Source organism: Lepisosteus platostomus, chromosome 3 (assembly GCF_059453375.1).
Source record: "Lepisosteus platostomus isolate fLepPlt1 chromosome 3, fLepPlt1.hap1, whole genome shotgun sequence".
In the NCBI taxonomy this organism is placed as follows: Eukaryota; Metazoa; Chordata; class Actinopteri; order Semionotiformes; family Lepisosteidae; genus Lepisosteus; species Lepisosteus platostomus.
Window position 1 is genome coordinate 9,793,912 of NC_142613.1, and position 26,775 is coordinate 9,820,686.

At 46.3% G+C, this 26,775-nt stretch overlaps 1 protein-coding gene across 2 annotated transcripts; it reads left to right on the plus strand.

The window, feature by feature from the left end:
• The first annotated feature begins 800 nt into the window (after window positions 1-800).
• mxd1 (MAX dimerization protein 1) lies at window positions 801-25,252 on the plus strand. 2 transcript variants are annotated; one of them, XM_088624409.1, is made up of 6 exons: window positions 801-1,672; window positions 2,474-2,573; window positions 9,144-9,173; window positions 19,480-19,594; window positions 20,376-20,535; window positions 21,473-25,252. In XM_088624409.1, the coding sequence occupies exons 1-6, from the start codon at window positions 1,606-1,608 to the stop codon at window positions 21,673-21,675; spliced, it is 675 nt and encodes a 224-aa protein (XP_088480535.1). In that variant the 5' UTR covers window positions 801-1,605; the 3' UTR covers window positions 21,676-25,252. The 2 variants fall into 2 exon arrangements, with proteins under 2 accessions (XP_088480535.1, XP_088480536.1); XM_088624410.1 differs by having other exon boundaries at window positions 1,623-1,761.
• Window positions 25,253-26,775: the final 1,523 nt, after the last annotated feature.

Consider the following 26,775-nt stretch of genomic DNA (forward strand, 5'->3'; position numbering starts at 1 on the left):
GGCTGCAGGTGTTATGTAATGACTTTTTTTTCATTAATATAGAGGAGGAGGAGTATTAAACTGGCTCTTCCTCCTGTATTACTAATCGTGAGAGGTTATTAATATAATGATTTGGGGGTATAATTTTTAAAATTTAATTTATAATTCCTCATAGACGGTCACAGGGATCAGTGCATCTGAACTAACTGCTGCATGATTATAATATACGTGTCCCTACTTTTCGGTATTAAACAAATTAATCATAAGAAAGACCGATGATACTTGCGATGCTGAATTTCTAACTGGGATGAGATTGTCACTATTGGAGATTTTTTATTTTATTCCTGAAAAGGTACAAAATGACCTCACTTCCGTATTACATCACCCTTAACTGGCTATGAGAAGCATGATTGGCTGTTACAGTGACTGAACGCGTGGAATCTCCCCGTTTCCACCAATAGCGTGTCGATGGGTGGATATCAATAAACAGGGACCAATCAAAACCTTGTAATCGCTAATGCGCATGGTAAAATAAGCACGTGAAAGGGGTGTGTAATTTTGATGGGAATTGCTGCGTTCCAAATAAGAAAGAGCAAGGTACGGACCAATCACACTAGATTTGTGAATGACAGGCAGGATAAACGGGCCAATAGGAGAACAACATAAAGACACTGAGCTCTGCAATCTAGAAACTGCAGACATTTTGGCTCTGATTAAGACCCTGTCTGTCCTTTGAGGAAAGGATACATCCGAGCCAAAATGGTGACATAAAGCTACCAGTTGCACAGCTCCAAGTTCAACGTTTCTTTGACAGCTTGTCAACAGCATAGGTTTTTGTACCTCAGTAAAACTGACATTCCGAGCGTCCAATTCAGAATCACCAGACTATAATCTTTTCCAATCGGAGTTGGCTTTTTAGGGCAGGACCTAGAAGGGGAGTCTGTTCGGTTGACGTTGGTAGTCGAGATTCTTTTTGGATTTTTTTTTTAAATAAACAAGCCGGTTTCTCGTCGCTGTCAGTCGGTGCAGCTCGAGCTGAGCGGTGAACGTCGATCAACAAAGAATATTTTAATTCAAAATCGGACCGATTATCATTTTTTAAAATATTCGTTTGGGATTTATTTTTTAAATCGCGAAAACGCTTTTATATAAAACGATCTAGATACTGCTATATTAATACAAATTGTTGTTGTTACTGTATAAAAACCTATTTTTCTAAAAAAACAACTTGCGATGTGAACAGTTTTTTTTCTTTTTTTAGCCTATTTATTAACAAATGAAGGAAACTTAACAGGAATTAAGATATTTTTTTAAAAGAAAACGCGAAGGATTGTATGGTATAATTCGGCTTCATTCTCAAGCCTTCATCTTCGAAGTATTACTACATTAATATACCGTGTCTGTTATTTATTTTTGACAAAATCCTTCCGTTTGACCCCGTTTTGAAGTGGGAAAAAAAACGGCTTCCATCTTCGATCTTTTGTTGGGGTTACCTAGAAGAAGAAAATACTAGACCTCTTTGAAGGAAGAAAACAAGGAGAAATCTCGAAGTGTATAACGGCGCTGCTCGTGTATTTTAGCGTTTCTTACACGGATTGTACGTTTTTACTGCTGTTATTGTTGAAAATGGCGGCTGTCGGAATGGTGCAGATGTTGATTGAAGCGGCTGAGTACCTTGAGCGCAGGGAGAGAGGTAAACACATCGTTTTTATTTGCCTTTTTTTAACTGTAAACATCGCCTCTCCTGCGAGCCTTATCTTCGCCAAATGACCATTACAGAAGGTAAAACCACGCAAACAAATTCACGTTGACGTTGATTTTTGTCCCACACGAACACTAGAAGTTGCTGTTGTGTGCTGGTGTTTTGTTAGCATTAAAGAACAGAAATGGATTGTGTAAAGGAGTCGGAAAACAAACAGGAATAACAAATGCCGTGATGGTAAAATTTATTTACATTTCTTTTAATAACTCTTCTCATGCAAACCCACCCCCCCCCCACAGTTGCTAGCAATTTTTTTTCACGTCCACGTTTGTCAAAACGATATGCATGAAAATGGAACAAATCCCGTTTTTGGTCCTGTTGGGACGTTACAATCACGCCAGCCCGGGGCTTGTTTTCAGCGCATCCCTTTACAAGGGTTTGTTTCTCTCGGTCATGTGTTGTGGTTTCAGCATCGGGTTTACTCGAGTTCAGATGACATCAGCCTGAATTGTGTGCTAGAGCTACAGCGAACTGCCTGGCGGAACCGCCAAGTGTAGCCTCTACACAGCCCTGCGTTACATTAGCACCTCATTAAAAAAAATGAATGTTGTTGCGAGGGAGATCGTATCTTCACCTCGCACTGAAGAGCTATCAGTCGTCTCTGGGTGAAAGATCTAATCTTCCACTTGTGAGACTGTCGATTGTTTTTAATTGTACGTTACGACGTGACTGTAATGACAGCTTTTTGCATTTACTCGGCTGATTTTTTTTTTCCCCCTGTATGTTTTTCAGAAGCAGAGCACGGTTACGCCTCCATGTTGCCCTACAGTAACAGCAAAGAAAGAGACAGCTTGAAAAGAAAGAATAAAACCAAGAAAAATTCCAGCAGCAGGTATATTCATATCCGCTGTGTGTTTAAATTGAGTTAACTTGTTGGCATTGTCTGCAGTATGTTCTAGGAACAAAAGTGTCTGTGTGTTGGGTCAAGTTGAAAATGAATAGTCACACCTGTATATCTCACATCTTCCCCCCTAATGGATAAAAAAATGGGATTTAAACACGACAGGGAGCAGCTGATTTAATCGATCTGCGTTTTCACCGTCTCCATTAGAGACCAGCTAGTGAGAGAGTGTGACCGTCCAGTCCCCACCTAAACTACAGCTTCTACGTGTGAGACGAGCTGGTATAGGCGGACAGCCGAGATACTCTGCACCTTACACGTATTTACCGTGTGCTGGTTATATTTGTGTTGCGAGTGGGGGAAAATACGAATGTACTGTAGGAGGGGGGCAGGGGAATCAAAGCATCGCTCTGATTTGGTAACGGGACATTTTTCGGCTAAAGATGTAATTGTTCCCAGCTGTACGTGATAACGCTATCAGCTGTGAGCGGCCACTTCTGCTCGGGTTTGACAGTTCTGTGGGGGGCGCCATCTTTGGAGCCGTGACGCGCCGACTGTGGTGGCTCGTTCCCCCTCATCAATCTCCCAGGCTCGCGACCCGCTCAGCCCGCGCTAACGTTTCCAACGCGACCAGGGTCTACATTACACTGGAGCTCAAACTCCGCGTGGTTTTCAGGTTCATGTAGTCGGAATTAAAATCGGCGTATTTAGAGAGGAGGGGGACGTTTTCGCTGTTATGAAGCATTAATTACCGTGAAATTCCAGGGAGGGATGCGTTTATTAGATTTCATAGCACGTTATTATGGGATTTTAATCGCAAGTGGACCTTCTACCGTTTGTCTCCCGTGTCTCCATCCTCATTAAAAATCTACTTTCGTTTAACTGTATTATCGCTATAAAATGTTGCCAATTAATGGCAATACTTTTGTTATGCGTTTCCTTGAGAGTATGGAAACCCTTTATTTTTTTCATGAGTTGGTAATGACAATCCTTTACCTTCAAATTACTGTGGATACAGTGCAAACCTCCTTACTGTAAGTCCAATGTGTTCAATCCTGCTCCTGCAGGGCTGGTGTGTTTGTGGGTTTTTTTTTCCAGGACTGTTCTAACACGGCTGGTTACTGGCTTAACTGGACCATTTTAACAACCCCAAAAAACAGCAGTCACACCAGCCCACTGGAACCAGGACTGAGGTCCCCTGATTTCCATAGTGTTCTAATTGGTCACGACCCACAAATCTCAATTCACACCCCCCATCCTCTCCCTTGTCTGATACTGCCAGCAGTGTTCCATAGCACCTGGACATAATAGGAAGACCTGCACAAGAGCACAAGTTTTCACCACACAAAGTTTAATTTCCCTGTAGGGAAGTTACAGATCGTGTGCAAACCTGTGAACATTCTTCGACATCCGCTGCTGACTAACATGTGACCGCCGGTGATGGGCTTTCACGTTTTAAACTTTGTGGTATAAGAGAACAACTGTTGGTCCTCTTTTTTTATGCATACATTTCTGGTTTCTGGAACAACCCTGATCTCGGAGCTTTCATATGGACGTTTGTCACACAGTCTGACTCAGGCTTGAGGTCTGCAGCTGTGAATCTGTGGCGTCTGTGGTCAAACGGCATAGGTTTGACTGGTGCAATCTTCTTCACAATGCTGCTGGAATCCGTTTATTCACTTGGTAATCTTTATTATTATAAAAAGGCATTATCGGTGCAAAGGATGGGCAGAGAATTCATACGAAGGGTTGAAAATCAAATTGCCTTTAACGAGCGGTGCGTTTCATTCACACGCCTCACCTTGCGTGACTGCCCATTGTGTCGTTGAGGGTGGAGCACCAGTGAGGAATTAGTTGGTCAGCTTTGCCTCATCATAAAATGCTGCTTCTACCTAGACAGTTCAGCGTGCAAGGACAAAAATCTGATAAGAGCAATCCTGTCATAGCTGATGTGGAAAGGCAGGATATTGGCTCCATATGATCCTATAAAGACCCCACCCCCCCCCCCCCAACACAAGGAACTGCTACAATTTTTGACTGTTTCCCTCACTCTCGGCATCGGAAAGTCTTCGCAATTCTCAGCCTGTTAGCACGCAAACAAAGAGGCACTCCCGATGATCAAGAGTGATTGAATTTGAAACAACAGGAGACAAAATGATTAAATAGACTAGAGCTGTAAAGGAGGTAGGGACAAAGAAAAATCCTTCAAAAGTATAATGTTCTGTAATGTAATACGATGCAAATGATCCATCTGATACTCCTGGTTATTTCTCTGAATAGCATTGCATGCTTGCTGGTTTGGTAATGCACAACCCTGTGCCCGAATCATTCAATAAAATGCCATTTTAAACATTACATTTGTACACCACTGCTGCTAAAATTGATTTTTCTCTTACCAAAGCAACCAGTTGGAGAGTTTCAGAGAAGTGGCCCGGGTTAAATAGGATTACTGGAGAAATGGCTCAAGTCAAGGTGTTTGTGGAGAAACATCCCTGGGCAGTGTATTTGACCAAATCTGTCTGCATTTACCCAGAAATTGAAGACCCATAACTTAAGACACTGCACGCTTGTGTTGTAGGATTGCCGCTAAGCATGTAACTGTAGATAACAGGATATTTAAGCTAAATAGGGGTAAGTTATGGGTCACCTCTATTTATATCTAATCTTCTTGGTAAGAGGGAGCCTCAGTTATTCAAATAGTGGGTTTGGCCTATTTACTCTTCTGTACCCTATGACACTGCTATCTTGTCATTCTTTTGTGTGACTGTACATTCAAGCTGTTAAACGCAAGCATGAATAATACATTTCTCATTTAATTTCTAATATATTGAATATTAAAGTAGCAATTACCAATTTAAAAACGTGTCTTTCATTTTGCTCTTTGATGTTGGTGGTCTCATTCTCCATTATCTTTGTGACCAGAGAGTTGTAATAGTGGGGGATTTCTGAAAACGCACTTTCGGAATAAAACAGGATTGAAGTGTTACTTTCTCAGGCTGACGTAGCTGTGAATAGCAACCTGATTTTTAGAGACTAGGTCTCTAACAGGAAATGGAAATTGATTGAGCAGAGCTTCAATGAACTGGTGTCCCCTGTAGGGTGTAGTCCATCTTTGTACCCTGTTTGGGCAGGGCAAGCTTTTGGTTGCTGTGTCCCTTGCCAGGAATAATTGTCTCTCTTCCGCAAAAGTTCAACTGCTTCCGACAGTACTTAATGGCTCTGCTCTTTGCTGTGATGGTGTTGTTCACACCACAAGCTTCTCAGTTTGAAATGATGACCCATTTTCTTGCGTGTAACTTCTGGTTACACGCAGGTCACTGTCACCTTTATCTCAGGAGGGAGTACTAGTTCATGGGTTTGTTTTGTCTATAGCTGCCTCAGCCCTGGAAAGACGCCTCTTGAGTGATTACCCTACATGCCTTATCTTGCAGGCACAACAGTATTGCTTCACCTCTGTGACCAGCTGAAGCTAGTAACATTTTTATTCCAGGCTTCCAGCTGCCTAGGACAAATCGGGAAGAAAGTCAAATGTTGCTCGCTTCTCGGAGTCCTGGCCGATCAGAGTGTCACAGTGCAGAGGTTAGAGGAGCTGCCTGCATTCCTCCTGCAGCTCCTGATTTTCATCGGGATTTTCCAGCTTCCCTTGAGCTGCCCCCTCCCCCCTTGCTGTCCTCTCTCACAGGACAGGAAACGTACAGAGTCTCTCCCACCTGGGGAGTCACTGTGCAGATCAGGGACGTCTTCACTGCTCCACTTTCTGGGTAAAGGCTGTCCTCAGACATTTCTAACTTTCTTCACAATGAAGATATCAAAGAATGCTTTTCTACATTAAGCCTTTTTGTACCTGCTGCCCGAGTGCTTGTCTGTCAATTCACCATTTAAATGGTGAAATATCATAACAAGGTGCTTCTAAGTTCTGCTAAGACAGAACAGTGTGGAAAAACTGCTAATGAATGGGAGGAAGTGTGCACATTTTTTTAGGTTGTTTGCTACCGAATAACATCTCTTTCTCCAGTTAGAGTGAATGTCTGAGCTATCTGGGTAGTTATTCAGCAGCATTAACAGTCCGATACCACAGCAGGCGTGCAGCTGTGAACTTTATTAGGTGTATAGATATTCATATACTTCTGCGTATTTGTCCAATGAAGTCCTGACAATGTTGTATGTTTCTTTTAGTCCATAGCACTATGCAAAAAACAAAAAAACCTACTGCAGATAGCATTATATGTGGGTGTTGAACATTGACGGATATTATCCATTGCCTAATCTCTGATATTCATTTTGGCCTCCCTTGCACACTGCGTGTGGTGTGCAGCGCTGTCAGTGTGGACAGGCCTGTATTCATTGTGATGCTCTACGTACGGTTTTTTCTCCCAAGGCCCAGGTCGCATGCACGCCTGCACTTTATGCCGAGAGCTCTCCCTGTCCGCACTGCTCTGCCCTTCACCCCGGCTCCATGCCCCGTTTGGGTTTTCAATCCGAGCCTGAGCCGTAGCCGGGGGGGGTGGATAAAGATGCCTGGCTATTTTAAGATGAGGTTGCCGGTGGCGATCCATCCCCATCCCTCCCCACTGGTATTCTGGCACATCCTAGCCGGGATGATTGACAATCATCGTCGAATGCGCTCTGTTTTAATGAAAGCCGGGTTGGGTTTCAGGTGTGTATATTTAGGCACATGCCGTGTGTGAGCACGTGGGGACTGGTGGCACTTTCCCTGCTTCCTCGGATGTTGTCTTGGAGGCCTGCTTTACCGCGTGCTGTGGGCTTCAGTGCTGCTGCAGTTTGTAACCGCCGTCGTTAATTAGCCCCAGTCGTGCACGTGGGTGAGCAGCACGCGATGGGTGCCCTCTGGTTCTGTAAGAGTAGCGGTGAGCTGAGAGAGGAGAAGCTTATTCCGGGCAGTGCTAGTTACTGGTGCAATCGCTGAGCTGCTCTGCAGTGGATTGGCGAGAAGTGCCTCACCGTGGGTCAGAATGCAGACGCTGGGTGATCTTTCCAAATTTTAAGCCACTTTTGTTACATCACGGTGGGGGGGAAGGGGATGCTGGCTTTATTGAACCCCTCTGCTGCACGCTCTGAGAATGTTTGTCATGTGCATAGCGTAGAAACACTGAAGGACTTTTCTGTAAGTCCCAGAAATGACCGCAGAGGGTCCAGCCACTGTCCATTCCTCAGCTGTGCTGTTCCCCAGCTGCTGGTCAGTGATCCTCATCGTGCGTTTTGCCTCCAGCTGGGATCGTGTCATCTTGTCTGGGGTCAGGGGGCAGGAGCTGCAGGCTCACAGTGGGTGCAGGACGCCAAGGCAGGGTATTTTGGGAACTTGGGAAGCCTGAAGAGGGGTGGGGGTTGCTGAGCTTCAGCTCCAGTGCCTTTTCCATTCCAGCTTTACAGTTAAACCTTCTCCAGTGTGTTACACATTCCTCACTTTAGCGTAACAGCATGGAGCAGGTCAAAAGTATGGAGCGGTGCTCTGGAGTGAAATTATTCAGGGTAGGGTGCGGAGGGCAACAGACTCAGATATTCAACCCAGACTTTCGCGATCCCAGATTGCAAAGCCATGTGATGCTGCAGACAGTCACTCGATGGACTTGCAGGCCACACTTATAAGTAAACTAGCCCCACCGCTGTTAAATTACACCAGCCCTCAGTTGTTTGTTTTTGGTTACGGTTGCTAAGTTTACCTTCAGGCTTGCCTGGGGTTTATAGTGTCAGGATAAGATAGAGCCAAAGGAAATATCAGGCCTGTCTACTTGCAGTGCTCCTGTAATCCCTTTCAGTGCTGTAAACTTTGGTTTTGATGAGGGCGTTGGTTTCAAAGCCAGTTGTTTCCATGCAGCCTGTGATGGGCCAGTCCTTTGAGTCTGACATGTTCCCGGAGGCAGCTGCCGGAGCCCACTCCTCTGCTGGTGAGTGAGCAGAATGGCCCGCCTCCCGGGCACCGTGATTGGGTGGCTTTGCCCTGTTTGCAGATGGAGAGGCGAGGGATGATGTCATCTCCTCCACATGGTGCAGCTGGGCAATGCAGGTTCTTGTCTGAAACTGGGGAAACGGCATTGTCTGTGCACCCACAGCGGCTACCGAGCATTATGTTATTTCCTCTTTTCAGTTTTCAGCACCACAAATTCTGAGACTGCCAGGTCTTTGCAAAATGTAAAATGGCCTCTGAACTAGGTTTGCGTAGAAGTTATGCCTGACACCCATGCGTCACCTCCTGGTTACATGTGATGCTTTACTGCAGTGTTTCTTAGCCAAGCTCATGTTTGCTGTTATGATGCCTCTTTTCATCATTAAAGAGAATAAGCAACGTTTGTGTGTTGATGATGGTCCCTCCAGCGATTTTCTTATGTTGTTTAACTAATTTATTGATTGCCTATGTCTCGAACATCTAATGGCAGTGTCTTGATAATGTCAGGGGGTACTTTTATAGCTTTTACCTAGCGTTTCAACGCCTGCCTTTTACGTTATTGCAGTATTGAGTGAGAAATCGCCGTTTTGAATTTGGACGACGGAGTTAAATGTTAATGTTAATTTTAATGTGTTTTTTTTTCTTCCTTTCTGCAGGTCATCGCACAACGAAATGGAGAAGAACAGGTAAGGCCCACAGCCGTTTCTTGCCATCTCTCCTGAAACACATGAATAAATATGTGATCTGAGAGAAGCTCTGGTGCACTGCCTGAGGTGGTGAAGAGCTTTAGAAACGAAGGTATTTCTTCACTTGACGGCTGACCTAGTGCATGGTTGATTTCGCAGTATCCTGCACACTTGTCCTTTCTGTAGAAATACTGTCTGTGCTGCAAGAGTGAGTTTGATGTTCTTTGCCTCTTTCTTGGGCAATCTGGACCTGTGAACGATTACTCCTCAAGCAATTTAAAACAACATTAAGACAGTCCTGTCGGTAACCATAATAGAATACATTCTGCCACATTATTAGTTCTTTGCATCTTTGGAAAGACATTCGGAGATGTCAGCTTACAAGTTCCGTAGAAACCGATGCTGAATATAGCCAGAATACGGCTAGGCCCCTTCGACATCACCATGTGGGGTAAATGCCTTTCTAAGAGCACCATTCCTGGTTTTGCTTTAAGATCCAACTAGAAGGGCAGGTTTTTACTGAGTATAACTTCTGAGCAAACCCGATGGATACGTCTGCAATTCTGATGTTCATAGAGCAGAAACAAAATGAATGGTTCTGGCTCTGAAAGGGTCGGTCTCAACTGGCGAATGCAGGTGGGTGGGAGGGAGGGGGGGTGTGTGTGTGTGTAGGCAGGCTGGAATAAACAGCATGTTCATTTATATTCCATTACGGAGAAACCTCAATGGGCACGCAAATGAATGGGTTGCGTGAAGTTTGCAGAGATGTGAAAAGAGGTTTCTTTGCTCCGATTGTAATAATAATGTATGCAAACTTTTCCTGTGACATCAATGTAGCTTTGCACTCACGTTTTGCATGGACAAAAGACTCCATGCACATCTCGGGAGCCAAGATATATTGTGTACAGTTGTGGAGGCTGGCTTTGAATAATGCATTGGAAAGAAAGCAATGGGGTGGCTGTCGAATGGGAAAGCTTCTATGGATTGTATAGATTTAATGAACTCCAGGCACACAATAAAAGGGCTGTCTTCATTTCACAGAAAGCTTATTTACCTAGGTTTGACGTTCAAGTGTTGCATACATTTCTGTTTTCTCAAAAGAGCTGTGATTACGGAGAGCTACAGTAATGGAATCCTTCTGGAAATTCCAGTTCTGTTTTCTTTTAATAATTGCAATATAATTGTCTGGAATGCAAACAGAACAAACATTTGGAAAGGTTTAAAGATTCTACATGGTAGCTAAATAGGTAATGAATATTCATTTCACTAATGAGCAGTGGCTAATTCTTATGTGGTTTGAGAACTATTGTATTAGGGCACACAATGAGCAAGGGTAGGGTTTAGGCAGTGTTGGCAACTATAACACTTAAATTGCAGCACAAGGCATGCGGTGATGAATTTCTGCATCTTCTGGGCGTGGGGGTGGTAAACTCGTTCAGTTCCTCTTGACTTGCATGTGGCCTGAGACTGGAACTTGGGGCAGCCAGCGAGCAAACCCAGTGAACCCGCGCCAGAAGGCTTTTGTCTGCGCGCGCGGGGCTCTGTTGGAATTCTTTGAATTCCAGGGCAGCAGGATGGAATACGAAACCTAAACAACCGGTGTTGCCCACTCTCCCCGATTTCTGACAGGAGTGTGAGCAGGCCTTTGCCATGACAGATGTGATCCAGTGCAGAAGGGGAGAGGGAGCAGTCCTTCTGCTCTAAACTGAAGCGTGGTTTAAGTGGCGTTCTGAAACGGAATTATTGAATCTCTGCTTAATGAGTCATGATGTTGTTCTTTTTTATTTAGCCTTCTGATCTGCTGTTGGCGTGTTTGTGAAAGTCATGTGTACGTTCTGCGGGGCAAGTCCTGCCCTTTTTTTTTCCTTAACAGGGAAGTGTTTAGTCTTGAGAGTTAATTACACTTACTGTAGGTCATTCTCTGCGTAGTCCCGGTTAACAGGGATCAGCGAAGGTCAGTGACTTGACCTTTTAAAGAAAGGAAACATACAGCACGTAGAGGCAGTTCACTGTTTTTGAGGTGGGGGCAGAAGGTAGGAACAGCTTGTTTTCAGCAAGTGAAGAAGCTAGTTTATTTGCAAGGACTGACATCAAGGACCTGAAGAGGTGGAGTCCTGCAACTCCATGAGTTGACATTTTAAAATTTGACATTTTACTAATGTCAAATTAGCAGCCAGCAGCTGATCGCCCTGCAGCTCACAATTGGTAACCTGGTGAAGTTAAACAGGTGGGAGCCTGGCCAGTACCTGTATGGGAGACCTCTTGGGGGAAAAACTAAGGCTTCTGCTGGACTCCCTGTGACCATTAAAAAACTCAATAAAAAAAAATCCCAGGGCGGTTCTTGAAAAGAGTAGGGGTGTAACCCCGGTGTCCTGGCCAACTTTCCCATTGGCCTTTACCCATCATGGCCTCCTAATAATCCCTGTCTTTGATGTGGCGTCATCGCTCGTTCTCCTCCCCACTGAGAGCTGGTGTGTGGTGAGAGTACTGGCTCACTATGGCTGCCGTCACATTTTCCAGGTGGGGCGACACACTGGTGGTGGTAGAGGGGAGTCCCCATTACCTGTAAAGTGCTTTGGAGTGTCCGGAAAAGCACTATATAAGTGTAAGGATGATTAATATACGTTTTTATTTTCAAGTTCATGAAAACGCGTGTTCACGCGTGGAGGTAGTCTGCAGAGCCGAAAGCCTTCACTCTACAAAATCTAACGTGGTCAGATGTAGCGAATGAAGAGCCGATCTGGTGTTACTGCAGGTCCCAGCTGTAACTGTCCAGGCGGCGGTCAGGTCCCAGTGCCTTCGCTGCCCCTCGGCTTTGTGAATGGTCCTCTGTCCACACTCCTCGCAGTTTCTAGACTCTTGCTGTACTGTAGCGAGTGGAGGAAGAATGACCTGTGGGTTGAACAACTGCTTGGTCTGCCCCTTTCAGGACTATTCTTTCTCTCTTCTTGCTAAAATTGTGAGAGTTTAAGAAACTAGTTTTGGCTGTATGTCAGCTGAAAGCGAGTGTTTTACATCGCCAGTATTTAAGGAAACAACGCATAGAGTAAAGAAACCTCTCTGGCCAGTTTTAAATTGGATCTACGGCTGTGTATTTACAACAAAAAAAAGCTCAATGGTTCTAAGCTGTGATAACTGGCTAAATGTCCTATCAATTTAGTTTTTCAACCGGCAGCCCTCTTGCAAGCTTTAAACTGTGGCCATTTTTATCAGTGTCTGCTATTGTTCCTGCCAGAACACACATCTGCCAGCCAGCTGTGTGCGGAGCAGCATTCACGCGTGCTGAAACGATTTCAGTGGCACCTCGTCGGTACTCATTTCGTGCTCCAGCCGGCAGAGGGACCCTGGTCCAGCTGCAGCACTGCTCGGCTCTGTCCTGTCCGGGCCCTGGCTCCTGTCGGCGGAGACTGCCCGAAGACTGGTGTCCTGGCATGACAGACGTGTACCGGAATGACAGTGCGATTGCGTTAGATTGCTCTGGCAGGGGCAGAGGTGGGCAGACTGCCTGCCCTCTACGTTTCTTGCGTGCTGTGAGCGGCCCTCTCTCCTGCTATCACTCCTGACAGGCGAAACTAATGGGCCAGGTCAGAGGTCACATGCAGAGTAGTGCTTGTGATTTTGTTTTTGTCTTGTTCTGTCGGGGAATTAACCTTTTTTTTGTTGTTGTTATTGTTCTCATTGTTCTGTAAAAAAACAGATGGGTTAATGGATGGGAATCTGAGTCACTAAAGATTAAAGTACTGATGTGTCTTTTGAGGGGCACTCCTCTCGCACTGTGCATGTCTGGGTGTACTTTCACCCTGGGGTACAGAGCTGTCATTCTGGGGCAGGAGGGCCAAGTCTCTCCAGTACCACCGTCTCCACAGGAATGCACAGGACGCCTCATGATCTCTCCGGCTCAACTTCATCCTGTTTGATCCCAGCAGTGCCCTGACTGGCGTTCCACCTGCTCCTTCACCCTTTCCTAACAGAAGCTGGATTTATTTTATTTTTTTCCCTCCCATCAGCCACGATTAACTGAGGGCCATAGGACTCTTTCTTTTGAGTTTTATCTGAGCTCTGAGTGATTTAATTGAAAGACGTGTTTGCTTAAACAAACTTATCTTTCCCTGCAACTTTCTATTGGCGTACCTAAGTTCTGCGTGATCAAAGCTGGAAGACAAACTGATGAGCAATAAACCTATGGGGGTCTAGCTCTCCCCTGCACAGTAGATGGGTCCCTTTGTGCTCTGTCAGGTGTGGCTCCTGCCTCTTCCCTCTAATCGCTTATTGAGTAAGCTGCACATGCAACAACCCCTCACTGACATCCTGTCCCTTTATCAGAGTTTCCCCTTTTCTGGATAATAGCGGTTATCTCCTTACCACTTTGCGTGCAGTCTTGTCAGCTCTTATTCACGTTCAGGGAAACATTTGCCATCCTAGGTAAAGTTGGGGGAAGTATTTCCATACTAAAGCCCGTGCTCTCGAAAGTGTTAAAATGGATGTTGTTACCCATTTTAACACTTAGCACACATCTGGTTCTTGTGCACCTTCAGTGAGACCAATATCAAAGATGAACCGCCATAAATTATCTTGCCCTGCAACTGGCAGCCCACTGAAGCCCAGTAGGTGTGAGGTCCGTACCTGGATCGGAGACCTCCTGGAAAATCTAAGGTTGCTGCTGGAGGAGGTGTTAATGGGACCAGTAGGGAGTGTGGTCTGTTTGCTCCAGTGTAGTGATGAGGACATTATCATGTAAAAAAGGTGCCGTTGTTCAGATGAGATGTTAAAGACAGGTCCTGACTGTCCATTGTTATTAAAAATCCCAGGGCATTTCTCAAAAAGAGTATAACCCTGGAGTCCTGGTCATGTTCAAAACCCCCCCCCCCCGGCCTTTACCAATCATGGTCTCCTAATAATCCCCATCTCTGAACTGGCTTCATCACTCTGCTCTCCTCCCCACTGATATCTGGTATGTGGTGAGCATACTGGGGCACTATGGCTGCTGTCGCATCATCCAGATGGGGCTGCCCATTACCTGTAAATTGCTTTGTAAGTGTAAGAAAGTAATAATAAATTATTGAAGCCTACACTGTAACCTGCTTTGGAGTAGTGCAATCGCACTGCATTGCTATGGAGGGTAGAAAAACACCTTAAAAAGTACGTTTGATGCAAAACAGTAGATATGGAATCTGTAATGAGGACATGAATCTCTGAGCTCCTGCCTCTGCATCAAAACAGAAATAATGGATGTTCTTCAAAATTGTAATCTTAAAGGCTCTTTTCTCAAAGCTGAGAAATGAGGCAAAAAGAAATAATGCGAGAGATGTCCTTCTCTTTCTAGGTTGTGAGGCTTGTGGTGTCCAGCCAGCATGGGGAGACTGCTCCAGGCTGTGCTGTCTTAATGCAGGGCAGGGCAGGCCCAGGTGAATGTCTTAAAGGGATGCAGATTCTAGGGATGATGTCTGAGTATCAGGGTTACCATATGTCGGGGATTTATCAGCATGGGGTCTGTCTGGCTGCCAGAGCGTGCCTGGGAGCACTGCGGAGAGGGGGGCAGATCTCCTGCCTTCGGATTTTTAAGACTCCGGTTTGGGCGTTGCAAAGAAGGAGAGAACAAAACAAATCTTGCTTTAGTCTGTATTCGTCCTAAGACACGATATCCGATATTCTCTTTCTTCCTCCTGGCCGGTCCGTAGTAGGAGCAGGGAGGAGTTGGCCTGTTTGTGGGGATGTGTATGATCATACTCCACAGCCTTCTGTACCCACACCCCAGACCCCACTCCTCAACGCTGCCAGCGTGGGAACTGAACAGACTCGAACTCCTTGCCCCAGCATTTCGCAAAAATCATTTGGGACCACCGAATCTCCAGCACCCTTGAATAGGCCAAAAATGTGAAGGAGGGATTTTCAAGTCCTGGCTAAACTCCGTTGCTGTTTGTTGGTTCATCTGTTATCAAAAATATTACTCCTGCACATCCTTTTCCCAGTGCGGTTTAAATGCAGCAGTGGAGATCTGATCTCCTCTGTGCTATAGGGCCTTGATTTATTGCATCACTTTTTTTTTTTGCCGTTTCCTTTCGCATGTCCCAGTGCAACGCAGCCGGGCGCAGAGCACACCTGCAGCAGGGGAGTGGGCCAGGCAGGTAGCGCGTGGGAGACGAGGTGTGGCAAGGGCTCGCAGGGATCGGGGGCCTGGCTCATTAGCAATGATCCGTCTGCAAGATTAGAAGAGAGCAGTCATTACAAAGCCACACGCATGTGCCCCAAACGAGAAGAACCTGCTGCTGCAGATTAGAACAGAGCAGGCATTAGACGGCCACACACACACACACACACACACACACACACACACACACACACACACACACACACACACACACACACACACACACACACACACACACACACACGACTAACCTGCTGTTTGTCTGGGCTGATGGGAGGCGTTGTCGGGAAACGGCCAGTGATTTGGCGTGGCCTGCCATTGCAGGACAGTTCTGGTTGTGGCTCAGGACAAGCCTGGATTCAAAACCTCTTCTTTCCCCATCCCCCACCATTTGTGAATTAAAAAGCCCAGAACTTGAAGTGTCTATCACACCAACAGCTTCCACTGAGTTCCAAAGTTGTTTTGCGAGTGCCAGTGCGGATTTAATCCGGTGTTAGTGTTATGAGGGTGGCAGGTGAGGAATTGCCGGCCAAATTCTGCTGCTGCGTCTTGTCGTCTGTCGGTGCTCTGCTGCAGACCACGCGCGGGTGGTTGGGCAGTGTTTTTAAAATAAGTGCAAAGGAGAGGGGGATTTGCTGACTGGGCTCTGCAGCTCAGACTCCGAGCACAGATACGCCTTGAATCACTAACAGATTCCCTCATCTTCCATCTTTTCACCTAAAAAAAAAAAAGCACAGCTCTGAGTTCATGAGCAGCACCTGCGCACACACGGTCTCTGCCAGCTCTCGGCAGAGCCAGGAGGCTTTTCAAGCGGGCACTGCCACACTGGCCCGGCTCCACGTCAAGCTGGAGGAGAGTGGTAGAACTGGGCATCTCTCAGACACGGGACTCCAACACCCACCTTTCCCTGCCTGCTCCCCCGCTTCCCAAATAAAGCCCTTTCTCAATAAACCGTCACCCCCAGTCTGAATAGACCCGCGGAGGTGAAAGAGGCAGAGGTGCAGACGCAGGCTGGCTCTGGTGTCGTTTGTGACTTTCACAGAGATCCTTACACTTTTAAAAATAGAACATTCCCATTTCAGAAGACCAGCTGGCATTAAGGCCGTGCAGCCTGAAAGGGCTTTAAGTGTTAGTGTTGGCCCGCACTGGGCTTGCCCGTTGTCTCCTGTGGTGGAGAGCTGACGCCCTTGTTGGAACGAGAGATCATCCTAGCTAAGGGTGGAGGGGGGGGGGGGGGGATGTCTGGCTGACGTGAAAGGGGGTTTCGCTTGCGCTGTTGTCCTGAGAGATCATTCACAGCCACCCAGCAGAAGAGGAAAGGAGTAAAGTTCTGTTCTTCTAGTCACGGAAGAAGTGGTTTCCCAAGGAAGTCTTGTTACCTGCCTACACACTTCACACTTCACACTTTCAAGAATAATTGTGGCTGGCCATAAAGGTTACTTCTGAGATTGTGGTGGGCCTGCTCCTTTTCCCTTGCCTTTAGTTCTAGAACACTTTTATATGATTCGCTTACCAAACTGAGCTTTGCAGTAGATTAGATTAAGCAGTGGCTTAAAACATCATCTGTTAGCCTGAGAATCAGCCACCTGGCAGACAGGACAGGCACACACCTCACACCGGGCAAAAGATGGGGCTTCTCTGGAATTTGAATGTGGAAGGAAACTTCAGCACCTAGAGAAGCCTATGGTAGCATGTTGGGAACATGCAGACTCCACACAGAAGGTACCCAGCCTGGAAGCAGACTTAGGACATGAAAGAGGAAGCAGTGCTAACTATCTCACCACTGCGCTGCCCGTTAAAATAATAGGGAAAAGAAGCCTTGGTTGTGTGATGAGCCCGGAGTTATTTTTAAATATCATCTGGTGTTGTTCTCCATTAATCTATAGAAGTAGCTGTTCTGCCGTTTTCTACACACCATTAGCACAGTCTGTGTGATGCTAGGCAGTAGGGGTGTTGAAACCATCTCTCTCCTGTTGGCGTACGTGATGGCTTTCTTAGTGTACGAATCAGAAACATTTCGTCTTGATACTTTTTCACTCGTCATTCCAGAATATGTGGTGATAAAAGGAATAAAGCTCACTCTTGGCAGCATCCATGTTAAATGTCCTTAAATAATTATCACTGCTGTATTCATCAACCTGCAATTTTCCTGACTGCATGCTTAAAACTAGTCCATCTATTCATACACAATAACCACAAATGTAATTGTCCAAAAAAAAACACTGGCAGACATCTGTTTAGTTAATTGAAATTATTTAATGTAATAACCATGTCCCTCTGTCTTAATTACTGAGAACTTAAAATACGCTTATAGTGCCTGTACAGGTCTTACTGTAGTTCTGATTACGTGAATTATATTGCATTTGTATAGTTAAGCAATGCAAAGATCTCTTTCGGGAATCCTATTTTGACGATTACTGGAAAGGTACTGACTTCTGTTCCGTTTCCTTTATCTGGTCTTCCCGTCTTGTGACCTACCCTTTGATCAAAGCCCTAGCCTCACCTGTATGACGCGCTTGACTCATTCCTCTGTCTCGCACACGAACCAGCAGGCACGCACACACAGACAGTACACACACCCACATGGCCTGACACAAGCAACAGGGAATCGTATCTCCACTGCGCCCACAGCAGATGAAACCGTCCTGAGCGCTCTTATGTAAGAAGGGATCATGTGGCAGGTGACCTCCAGTGACTGGAGCAGCTGTGAAAAGTGTCAGTAGGAAGAGTCCCAGTGCACAGAGAGGAATGAAGGCTGCCTGGGGCACACGTACAGTATAGGAGAACTGCATGTGCCTCTCAATAGCGTTCCACCTTTTGGTGCTGTTAGAAAGGGAGGCTGTTGCGAAGTGATGGGTTATTTAAGACAGTCTGTCCTGAAGTGGTCTGATGGAAGTTGGGCACTTCTGCCCAGGTTTGGTCAGGCAGAGCTGCACGGGCAGCTGTATGATCTGATCTCCTAAAGATGTGTGCACTGGCTGGAACAGAGACTAGCTGATCAGCCTCACCATTGGGGGTTAGCACTGTTGTCCTTGTCCTGAGTTATTTTTTTAAGAAGATAATGGAAATTATAAATTAGTATAATCTAAGATTCAGAGTGTTGAATGAGTTACTCGGCCATGCCTACAGCCCTATTTTGCAAAGTTTACTTACCCAGACATCTTTTTCCAATTCCAATGAATTGCAGTATCACCTTTTGCATGGACGTTTGGATGTTTGTAGCGGCGTTATTCTCTTTTCAAGATTTTTTTTTTCATTTTTTTACACTTTCATAATGGCTATGGCCACAGAAATGTTAGTAAGCTCTGGTTTGTCCGTACTTGAAATGCTTTGGTCATGCGTACAATGAAATTGAGTCACGTACAGCACTGGTTGAGTCACGTAAGCATGTCTTCCTCAAAGAGATACTACAGTGCAGAGATAAGTGACAGCATGTTTTAGATGAGGCAGTGTGGGTCGGAAAATATTATGAAAATGTAAGGCCATGACATGTCTGTCCCTGCACATTGATTTTCATCTTCTCCATTTGGCAGAAGCAGAGGAGACCCACTCATGTGAAATTGTCATGACGTTGAGCAATAGTTGATAGGGGTCACTTGAAAATGTTGTCCTGAAGCGTGGTTTCATTGTGCCAGAATACACAGTGGATCGCAGGACACCTCTATCCTCAGTGCCCCTGGAGACGTATGGGTTGTAATGGTAAAATCAAATGGAGAACTGGGTGTTTGACTAAAGAGTATCAAAAGTAGAAGTGTAACTTGGCAAATTAAGGCAAAAGTAAAAAATACTGATTTTTTTTTTCCCCAACTTCAGAAAGGTCCTGTTGCTTTCCAGTCACGGGGATTCTCCACAGGGGCCAAGAGAAGTGTATATAGAAATGTTTGGGCACTGCATTCAAAATATTCATTAGTGTACATCATTGCCATTTACTGCCAATAAAATAATGAAGTTTCTGGAAAGAGACGACACCTAAAAAAAATGGATGTGGAGGAAAGTCTAGGGACAGTACGCAGATGTGTCATGAGTGCCGAAGGGTGAGGTTGTCAAGTGTCAGGCAAGCTCGTAAAAAAACCCCATGGCATTTAATTTTAGTAACACTCTGAAAGGCATGCCTTGAAGTGTGTCGTTATATATTTCTGTTTTTTCCTTCTATTTCAGACGGGCCCATTTACGATTGTGTTTGGAGCGCTTGAAATCCCTAGTTCCCCTGGGACCAGACTCCAACAGGCACACCACCCTGAGTTTACTGATGAAAGCAAAAGTGCACATCAAGGTAAGAGCACGGTCCCCTCTGCTTAGTGCAGAGGGCAGGTGTGTGACTAGCAGGGGGCAGGTGTGTGACCAGCAGGGGGCAGGTGTGTGACCGGCGGGGTCTTCGCGTGTGCAGAGGGCAGGAGTGTGACCAGTGGGGTCTTTGTGTGTGCAGAGGGCAGGAGTGTGACCAGCGGGGTCTTTGTGTGTGCAGAGGGCAGGAGTGTGACCAGCAGGGGGCGTGTGTGTGTGCAGAGGGCTGGTGTGTGACCAGCAGGGGGCGACGTGTGTGCAGAGGGCTGGTGTGTGACCAGCAGGGGGCGTGTGTGTGCAGAGGGCAGGAGTGTGACCAGCAGGGGGCGTGTGTGTGCAGAGGGCTGGTGTGTGACCAGCAGGGGAGCGTGTGCGTGTGCAGAGGGCAGGAGTGTGACCAGCAGGGGGCGACGTGTGTGACCAGCAGGCTCTGTGCGTGTGCAGGGGGCAGGAGTGTGACCAGCAGGCTCTGTGCGTGTGCAGGGGGCAGGAGTGTGACCAGCAGGGGGCGTGTGTGTGCAGAGGGCTGGTGTGTGACCAGCAGCGGGGCGTGTGCGTGCAGAGGGCAGGAGTGTGACCAGCGGGGGGCGTGTGCGTGTGCAGAGGGCAGGTGTGTGACCAGCAGGGGGCGACGTGTGTGACCAGCAGGCTCTATGCGTGTGCAGAGGGCAGGTGTGTGACCAGCAGGGGGCAGGAGTGTGACCAGCAGGGGGCGTGTCCGTACAGAGGGCAGACGTCTGACCAGCGGGGGGGGGTGGCGCCTGTTGCAGAAGCTAGAGGAGAGCGAGAGGCGGGCACAGCACCAGATCGACCAGCTGCAGCGCGAGCAGCGGCACCTGAGGCGGCGGCTGGAGCAGCTGGGCGTGGAGCGGATACGCATGGACAGCGTGGGCTCCACCATGTCCTCCGAGAAATCGGACTCGGATCAGGGTGAGCAGACCGGCCGCGGCGCACTGGCAGCGCCACTCTGTTTCCCGCCCTTCTGAAACTGACGTGCCGTGAGGGGGGAAACAAGACCCCAAAACAAAGATTGAAGGAAGATGCCATTGGGTTTGTACTGAAAGAAACCTGCTTTGTGAGGGCACCTTCACTGGTCTTCACGACCCCTGGTTCTCGGGAGTCACTGTCCCTGTACGCAGGCAGCTGCCCTGAGAGCTGTACAGCTATTCTGTTCTCCCATCATCCCTTCTGTCTTCACCACTGGAAACATTTCACCTGCTTCTCTGCAGTACCCCCACCCCCACAGAGACACATGCAGAGTCCTGCAGAGTTATGACATTTTACGTAAGTTTCTTCTATGAAGTTGTATTATTATAATAGTTCTAGTGACCTTACACCCTATATTTATTTTATATGAACCTTAAAGGGATATTTCCACAGGGTGGCGCAGTGGTTAGCATTGGTTCGTCCCGGGCGCTGGGGTCCTGGGTGCAGTTCCAGGCCCTGGGTGCTGTCTGTGTGGAGTTTGAATGTTCTCCCTGTGTTGGTGTGGGTTTCCTCCCGGGTCTCCGGTTTCCTCCCACAATCCAAAGGCATATTAATGGGTTGATTGGCTTCTGGGAAAATTGGGTGTCTGTGTGTGCCCTGCGAGACTGGCATCCTGTCCAGGGTGAATCCTTCCTTGTGACCGTTACTTGCTGGACTAGGCTCCAGCCCCCTAGTGACCCTGTATCGGATAGTGTTTGGAAAATGGATGGATGGGATTGGTATTTGCACAGTAGCCGTCACAACTGGAAGCATGTGCCTTTTGAGTGGGGGCTGGCATTTTGTCCTTTCTTGGCTGCAGGGAGCGGTAAACAACCAACACAGGCATTCGTCCTGTCTGTGCGTGGGGCGCGGCGCCCTGATTGTGTGTGTTGTCTTCCAGAGGAGATTGACGTGGACGTTGAAGGCACAGACTACCTGATGGGGGACCTGGAGTGGAGCAACAGCAGCGTCAGTGACTCTGACGAGCGGGGCAGCCTGCGCAGCAGCTGCAGTGACGAGGGCTACTCCAGCGCCAGCCTGCGCAGACTCAAAGTGCAGCAGCTCTCGGCTGCGCACACCAAGACCCTGGGCTGCAGCCTATAAGAGCAGGAGCCCCGCCCCCCACCCCACCCCCCGCAGCTGCCGCCTCGCCCGGTCCAATCAGAAACAGTCACGCCTGACCCGTGAGCCCGCCCACCCCGTTGAATCCAGCCCACGTGATCTGCAGTCAGACCTGGCCCGCGCCCATCTGCTCTTCGCCGTCCTGCACCTAGGCCCCCTCCGCCCTCGCTCTGCTTCGTCTGGTCCCAGTCGGATGCAAGAACTCGCCCGCCTGGGTGGGCTTCTGCCCTCAAGCCCGCCGTGATCCACCCCCACCCCCCAACACGAGTCCAATCTGGTCCAACCAACTCCAGCTGCGCCTCTGCCTAACCCTCTCTGGCACCCTGTCCCGCCACACTGAGCCTTCCAGTCTTTGAGGATGTGGCCCCCAGCCAGCTCCTGTCCCAAAGCTGCGTGAGGACAGTGATTATCTGAAGACATTTGCACTTGGGGATGGGGATGTGGTTTTTTTAAACTGCAGCTAGTGCAAAATCCAGTGTAAGTTTATTTGATTTTTTTTTTTTTGCCTCGGGTTTCTCCCTGTGCTCCCGTCAGCTTCTCCACTGGGTTTTGATGTATTTTGCCACAGAAGGATGGGCCCGTGTAGGCCCTGCAGCTGTGCTGGTATTGTTCTGACTGCTGTCATTGTCTGGACACACAGAGATTGAAGAGAGAGGTCAAGTCAGTCATTTATACAGCTGCCGCTGTGGATGCCTCCCTTTCCAATAGAACTTTTGTGGTTTAAAAAAAACAACCGAACCACAGTAGGTCATGGGTTTTCGTCTTATGTCCATTTCTTACACGTTATTAGACCAATGCCTGCCGTTTTAAATTTTATGATAGTGAAAATAATGAAAAACCGATGTTGAAAACTGAAGAACAATGTGCAGCATGAGATTGTGAGGGGGTGTGTTGGGTGGGGGGGTGCATTCTTCCACTGTCCCCCTGCGCCTCTCTCTGGTGACAGTCCACAAGCCTCAGTGTACTGTCTGAGCCTAAATCTTTCTTGGCAGGAATTGCAGATAACCTATATATAGTAGGAAAAAAAAAGAAGGGAAGACTAACCTAACTAGATAAAAGCACATTCCATTTGAAGCGACATGGACGCACTTAATGCAGGTGAAAGGTGTGTTAGTAGTTCCCGAAGTGGGTGCTTGCTTTTCTACGTCCGTCTTGACCTGGTCTCTGGCGCGGGACCCGGGTTCTTGCGCTTGTGCAATAATGTTGAATCGGTCCCTCTCCACGTCTCCCCTCACGGCGGGAGTCCCGGCCGCCGTAGCGCTGCGTCGCCGCTTGTGGAGCGCCTGAGGGAGAGGCCCGCCGGCCGCTCCGAGCCCGGGCAAGACGCAGGCGGCCGGTGTGTCTCTCAAGACGCCCGTTTAAAACCAAGTTCCCGTTCAGGAACGGTGCCTGAACCCCCCAGTGCGAGGGCGTTAGCCGTCTGAGAGGAGGAAAAAAAAAAGACTTCATTTCTTTCCATCCGGCGCCTCGATTCGAACCTCACTGTTGGGAGTGACGAAAAAAAAAAACACTTTCCTCGCGTATAACATTAGTGCACAGGGACACTGCTCAGTGTCCGTTATTTAATAGAAAACTATTTTATTATTTCAGCAAAATGTAGCAGTTTTATGTAAATATCTTACAAAATATCTATATAAAATATTTATATATCTAAAATACTAAAAAAAATATTTAACTATATTTAGAAGGTTGCTTATTGCTTACTTGCCGTTATGACTTTTCTGAAATTGCGGAGTAAATAGTTCAAGCATTATTATTTAGCATTAGCTTTAAAAAAGGGTAGTACGTAGTATCTTGTCTTTGCAGTTGTAACGCCGATTGTTTCCGAAAGTACCAGGGGTTTAATGTGTTTATCTTAGTTGCTGTTGATTCATGAAGGAGATAACTGTAATGCGTTTTGCTTTTAAAAACCCTTTTCCTGTGGCAGAAAGTTTCGAATAAATTGTAGTAGTTAAAGCATTTGTTAAAAGGGCATGGCCTTGCTTTTTAAATGTTGGTCTATTTTTATAACTTCAAGCCTTTAGAAGATGGCTAGCTACCTACCTCCTTTCCACATGAGTTCCCTTGCAGCATGCTTCCATAGGAGTCTGGAGCGACTGCGCTCTAGGGTTTTGGGGGGGTTGAAAATCCCCGAATCTGGACAAATTGTAAAGCTGGTGAAGCATGGGGAAACTGCATCTTCTACCAATTGGCTCATTCACATTTAAAAAAAAAATCTACATGTGGACGAAAATGTATTACAGTATGTAAGTGGAAGCAATAACAGGGATGATGTGGCTTTTACAAAGCTGGCTCGAATAGGCAGTGTTATAGTTGAGCTCTCTGCTCCATTACTACCGATTCTACTGCAGACACGACTAGGATACCTAGGAGGCAACTTCCAAGAAACAGGATTCTTTCATTACATGGTGTGCTGCTAATTGTTTTAAAACCGAAAGTCCCAGGACAGAAAAAAAAAGAATCCTATTTTATTTCTCCAGGTTTATGGACTGGTTTGTCCCAGTAAATACTTTTGCACTTAAGAGCCTAGTTCCTTGCACGGGCTCTGGGATCTTCCACGCTTCCAGTAGTTTTTCCAGCCTTGGGCTTTCTTGCTACTCCGAGTGGCTGTCATCAGAGTGAGGCGAAGGCCGGAAGAGTGCGGGCTGGGGTGGGAGAGGGGTGGTTTTGTTAAAACAGCTGTTTGTACAGTTCCGTTTCTTTTTATCTTTCAGTAAGAGTGCAGAAAAAGTCCACTTTCTGAAACCTCACTCTAAAGCACTACAGCTTGCCAACCTGCCACTCCTTTCCCGAGTCATAATTGGACTCTAATTATTGTTGGTCCGGTGCCCAGCGGACCCAGTATTTTAACTGGTCAGCACTCTTGCAGATCTCGCCGTCTTTCCGGGTGTAAAATTCAACACCGTTCACAGTGCTGGGGAAAGAGAACAGGGCTGTCAAGTGTATGTCCATGCTGGATTATAATGTCTTTACTTCTCATTTCTGAATAGGTGTCTATATAGACCTTGGTGCTTTAACATCTGCACAGCAGCAGGTGTGGTTATTAAGAACAAGACAGCTATTTCAAATACAGTTGCACAAATCAGTATGCTGTCGTGCTACATCTTACCGATGGCAGAACGATTCATTTTTGTTCCATGTTATTCTTTAAGGAGAGGGAACAGCCTTAAACAAAATCACACAAACACGGAGGTCTGTTTAAACTCGTCCCTTTAATCCTGGGTTTTTTTGTGTGTGTTCCTGTTGCAGCTCTCTGTGCCTTTTTGAGTTCTCCATTTTGTTCTGTTCAGATTTTGCTCCCCCGCACCTCACATGCAACACCACACAAGTGTGCAGAAACGGGCGAAGAAGTCTTCACACCCTCTCGTGTTCAAGCAGATGCTCTTCTCAAAAAGGTTGAATGAGGTTAATTGTCGACGTGGATGTTTTTGTGCACTGATTTTTAGAGCTGGGAAGTTGACTTTAAAAAAAAAAAGAACAAAGCATTTTTTCTGTGAAAACGTGGAGCAGTAATTTATATTTGCCAGTAAAAATGAATAAATAAACTTGTTTACCTACATTTTTCTTGGTCTTGATTATAAAATGACTGCAGAACTGCCAGTTTTGCAACACTGTTCAGCTACAAGGCTACAGTCATGTTACATACAAAATGTCACACAGATGCAAAAAAAATAAATCGGAACACTTCACACCTGGTATGAACCCACAGTACAATTCTCCCTCAACAGAATCCGAATGTGATATCTTTTATCATCTTTAAAAATTAACGTACCATTCAGATGCATACACTTCATTGTAAACATTCCAGGTTCATTCAACTTGCACTAACTATAGAATCCTGTATATAAAACCATTATGTGTTCGAACATGCAGTAAATATCAGGTCATCTCAATTAAGACTGCATTGAGTTACATTTTTACTGGAGTTAAAATCTGTACTGTTAATTGTTTTGAAGAGAGGAGTATGTGAACTCTGCTAATTTAAAGAAGTGGTTTTGGAACTGTAATTACTATTACTGATTCCAAAATAGAGCAGGGAGGCCAGATCAAGATTGATGCTGACCGATCACGGTCAAGGACAGTAATAGCATAATTTGCACCTGGGTTGAAAACCTGACAGGATGCAGAAAGGAGAAACTGCTTCAGTATGAGACCTGGGAACAAACTTCAGTTTCACCAGAAAGCAGTTACCATTTGATACCACCGATATAAAATCCATGACATCCATTTTGTGTTATTATTTGGACATATTTAGACTTTTTACACATTTTCTGAAAGTTTCCTCAAATTTTGAGTACATCTCTTGAGAACATTTCGACCATTTTGGAGTCTGTATTAACCCTGATGTTTGAAAGAGCTATTTTAAGATGTTTCTTGGTTTCTGTCATTTTATGTGTGACAGATGTCTGTTTACAGTAAAGCACTTTCTTTAATTCTCAGCTGTGTCATCCACATTACAGAGACAGGTTGTGACATACGAATGCATTAAAAATGGTCTTCGCAAGTCTTTTTCTTGGCTATTGTGTCTGGTATTGAAAGAGGATAGAGGAATGTCTTACATATTTTTCCCATAAAGCAGTTTCATCATAAGCTTAAAAATCCAGTCTCTCCACAATAAAGAGATTTCTATATGGTCTCGTCTTATTTGTCGTAAGTCGAAGTTTTTTTTAGGACAGACGACTACATTGCAAAATATTGAAGAACACGTTTATCTTCTGTTTCTTGGAATAAAGAAATTCTGATGGGTTTTTTTCTGACCCTTCCTTCACAGGAGCAGCTAAACTCCTGTGCCTGGTATCAGTGTGAGATGTCAACGCGTCTCATCTGAGAGGTGTGTGTGTGTGTGTGTGTGTGTGTGTGTGTGTGTGTGTGTGTGTGTGTGTGTGTGTGTGTGTGTGTGTGTGGCTCCCAGCAGGAGACGATTAATTATAGATGCTGGGAGTGACAGGGGCTGAAAGAGTAAACAGCGCAGTTTGACGTGCTGATCACAGGCTGCCTGCCATTCTATGTGAACAAGAAAAGTCCCCTGACACGAAAGGTCATGGCTGGGTTTCTGGGTCTTGGCTATTTTTAGAGAACTTC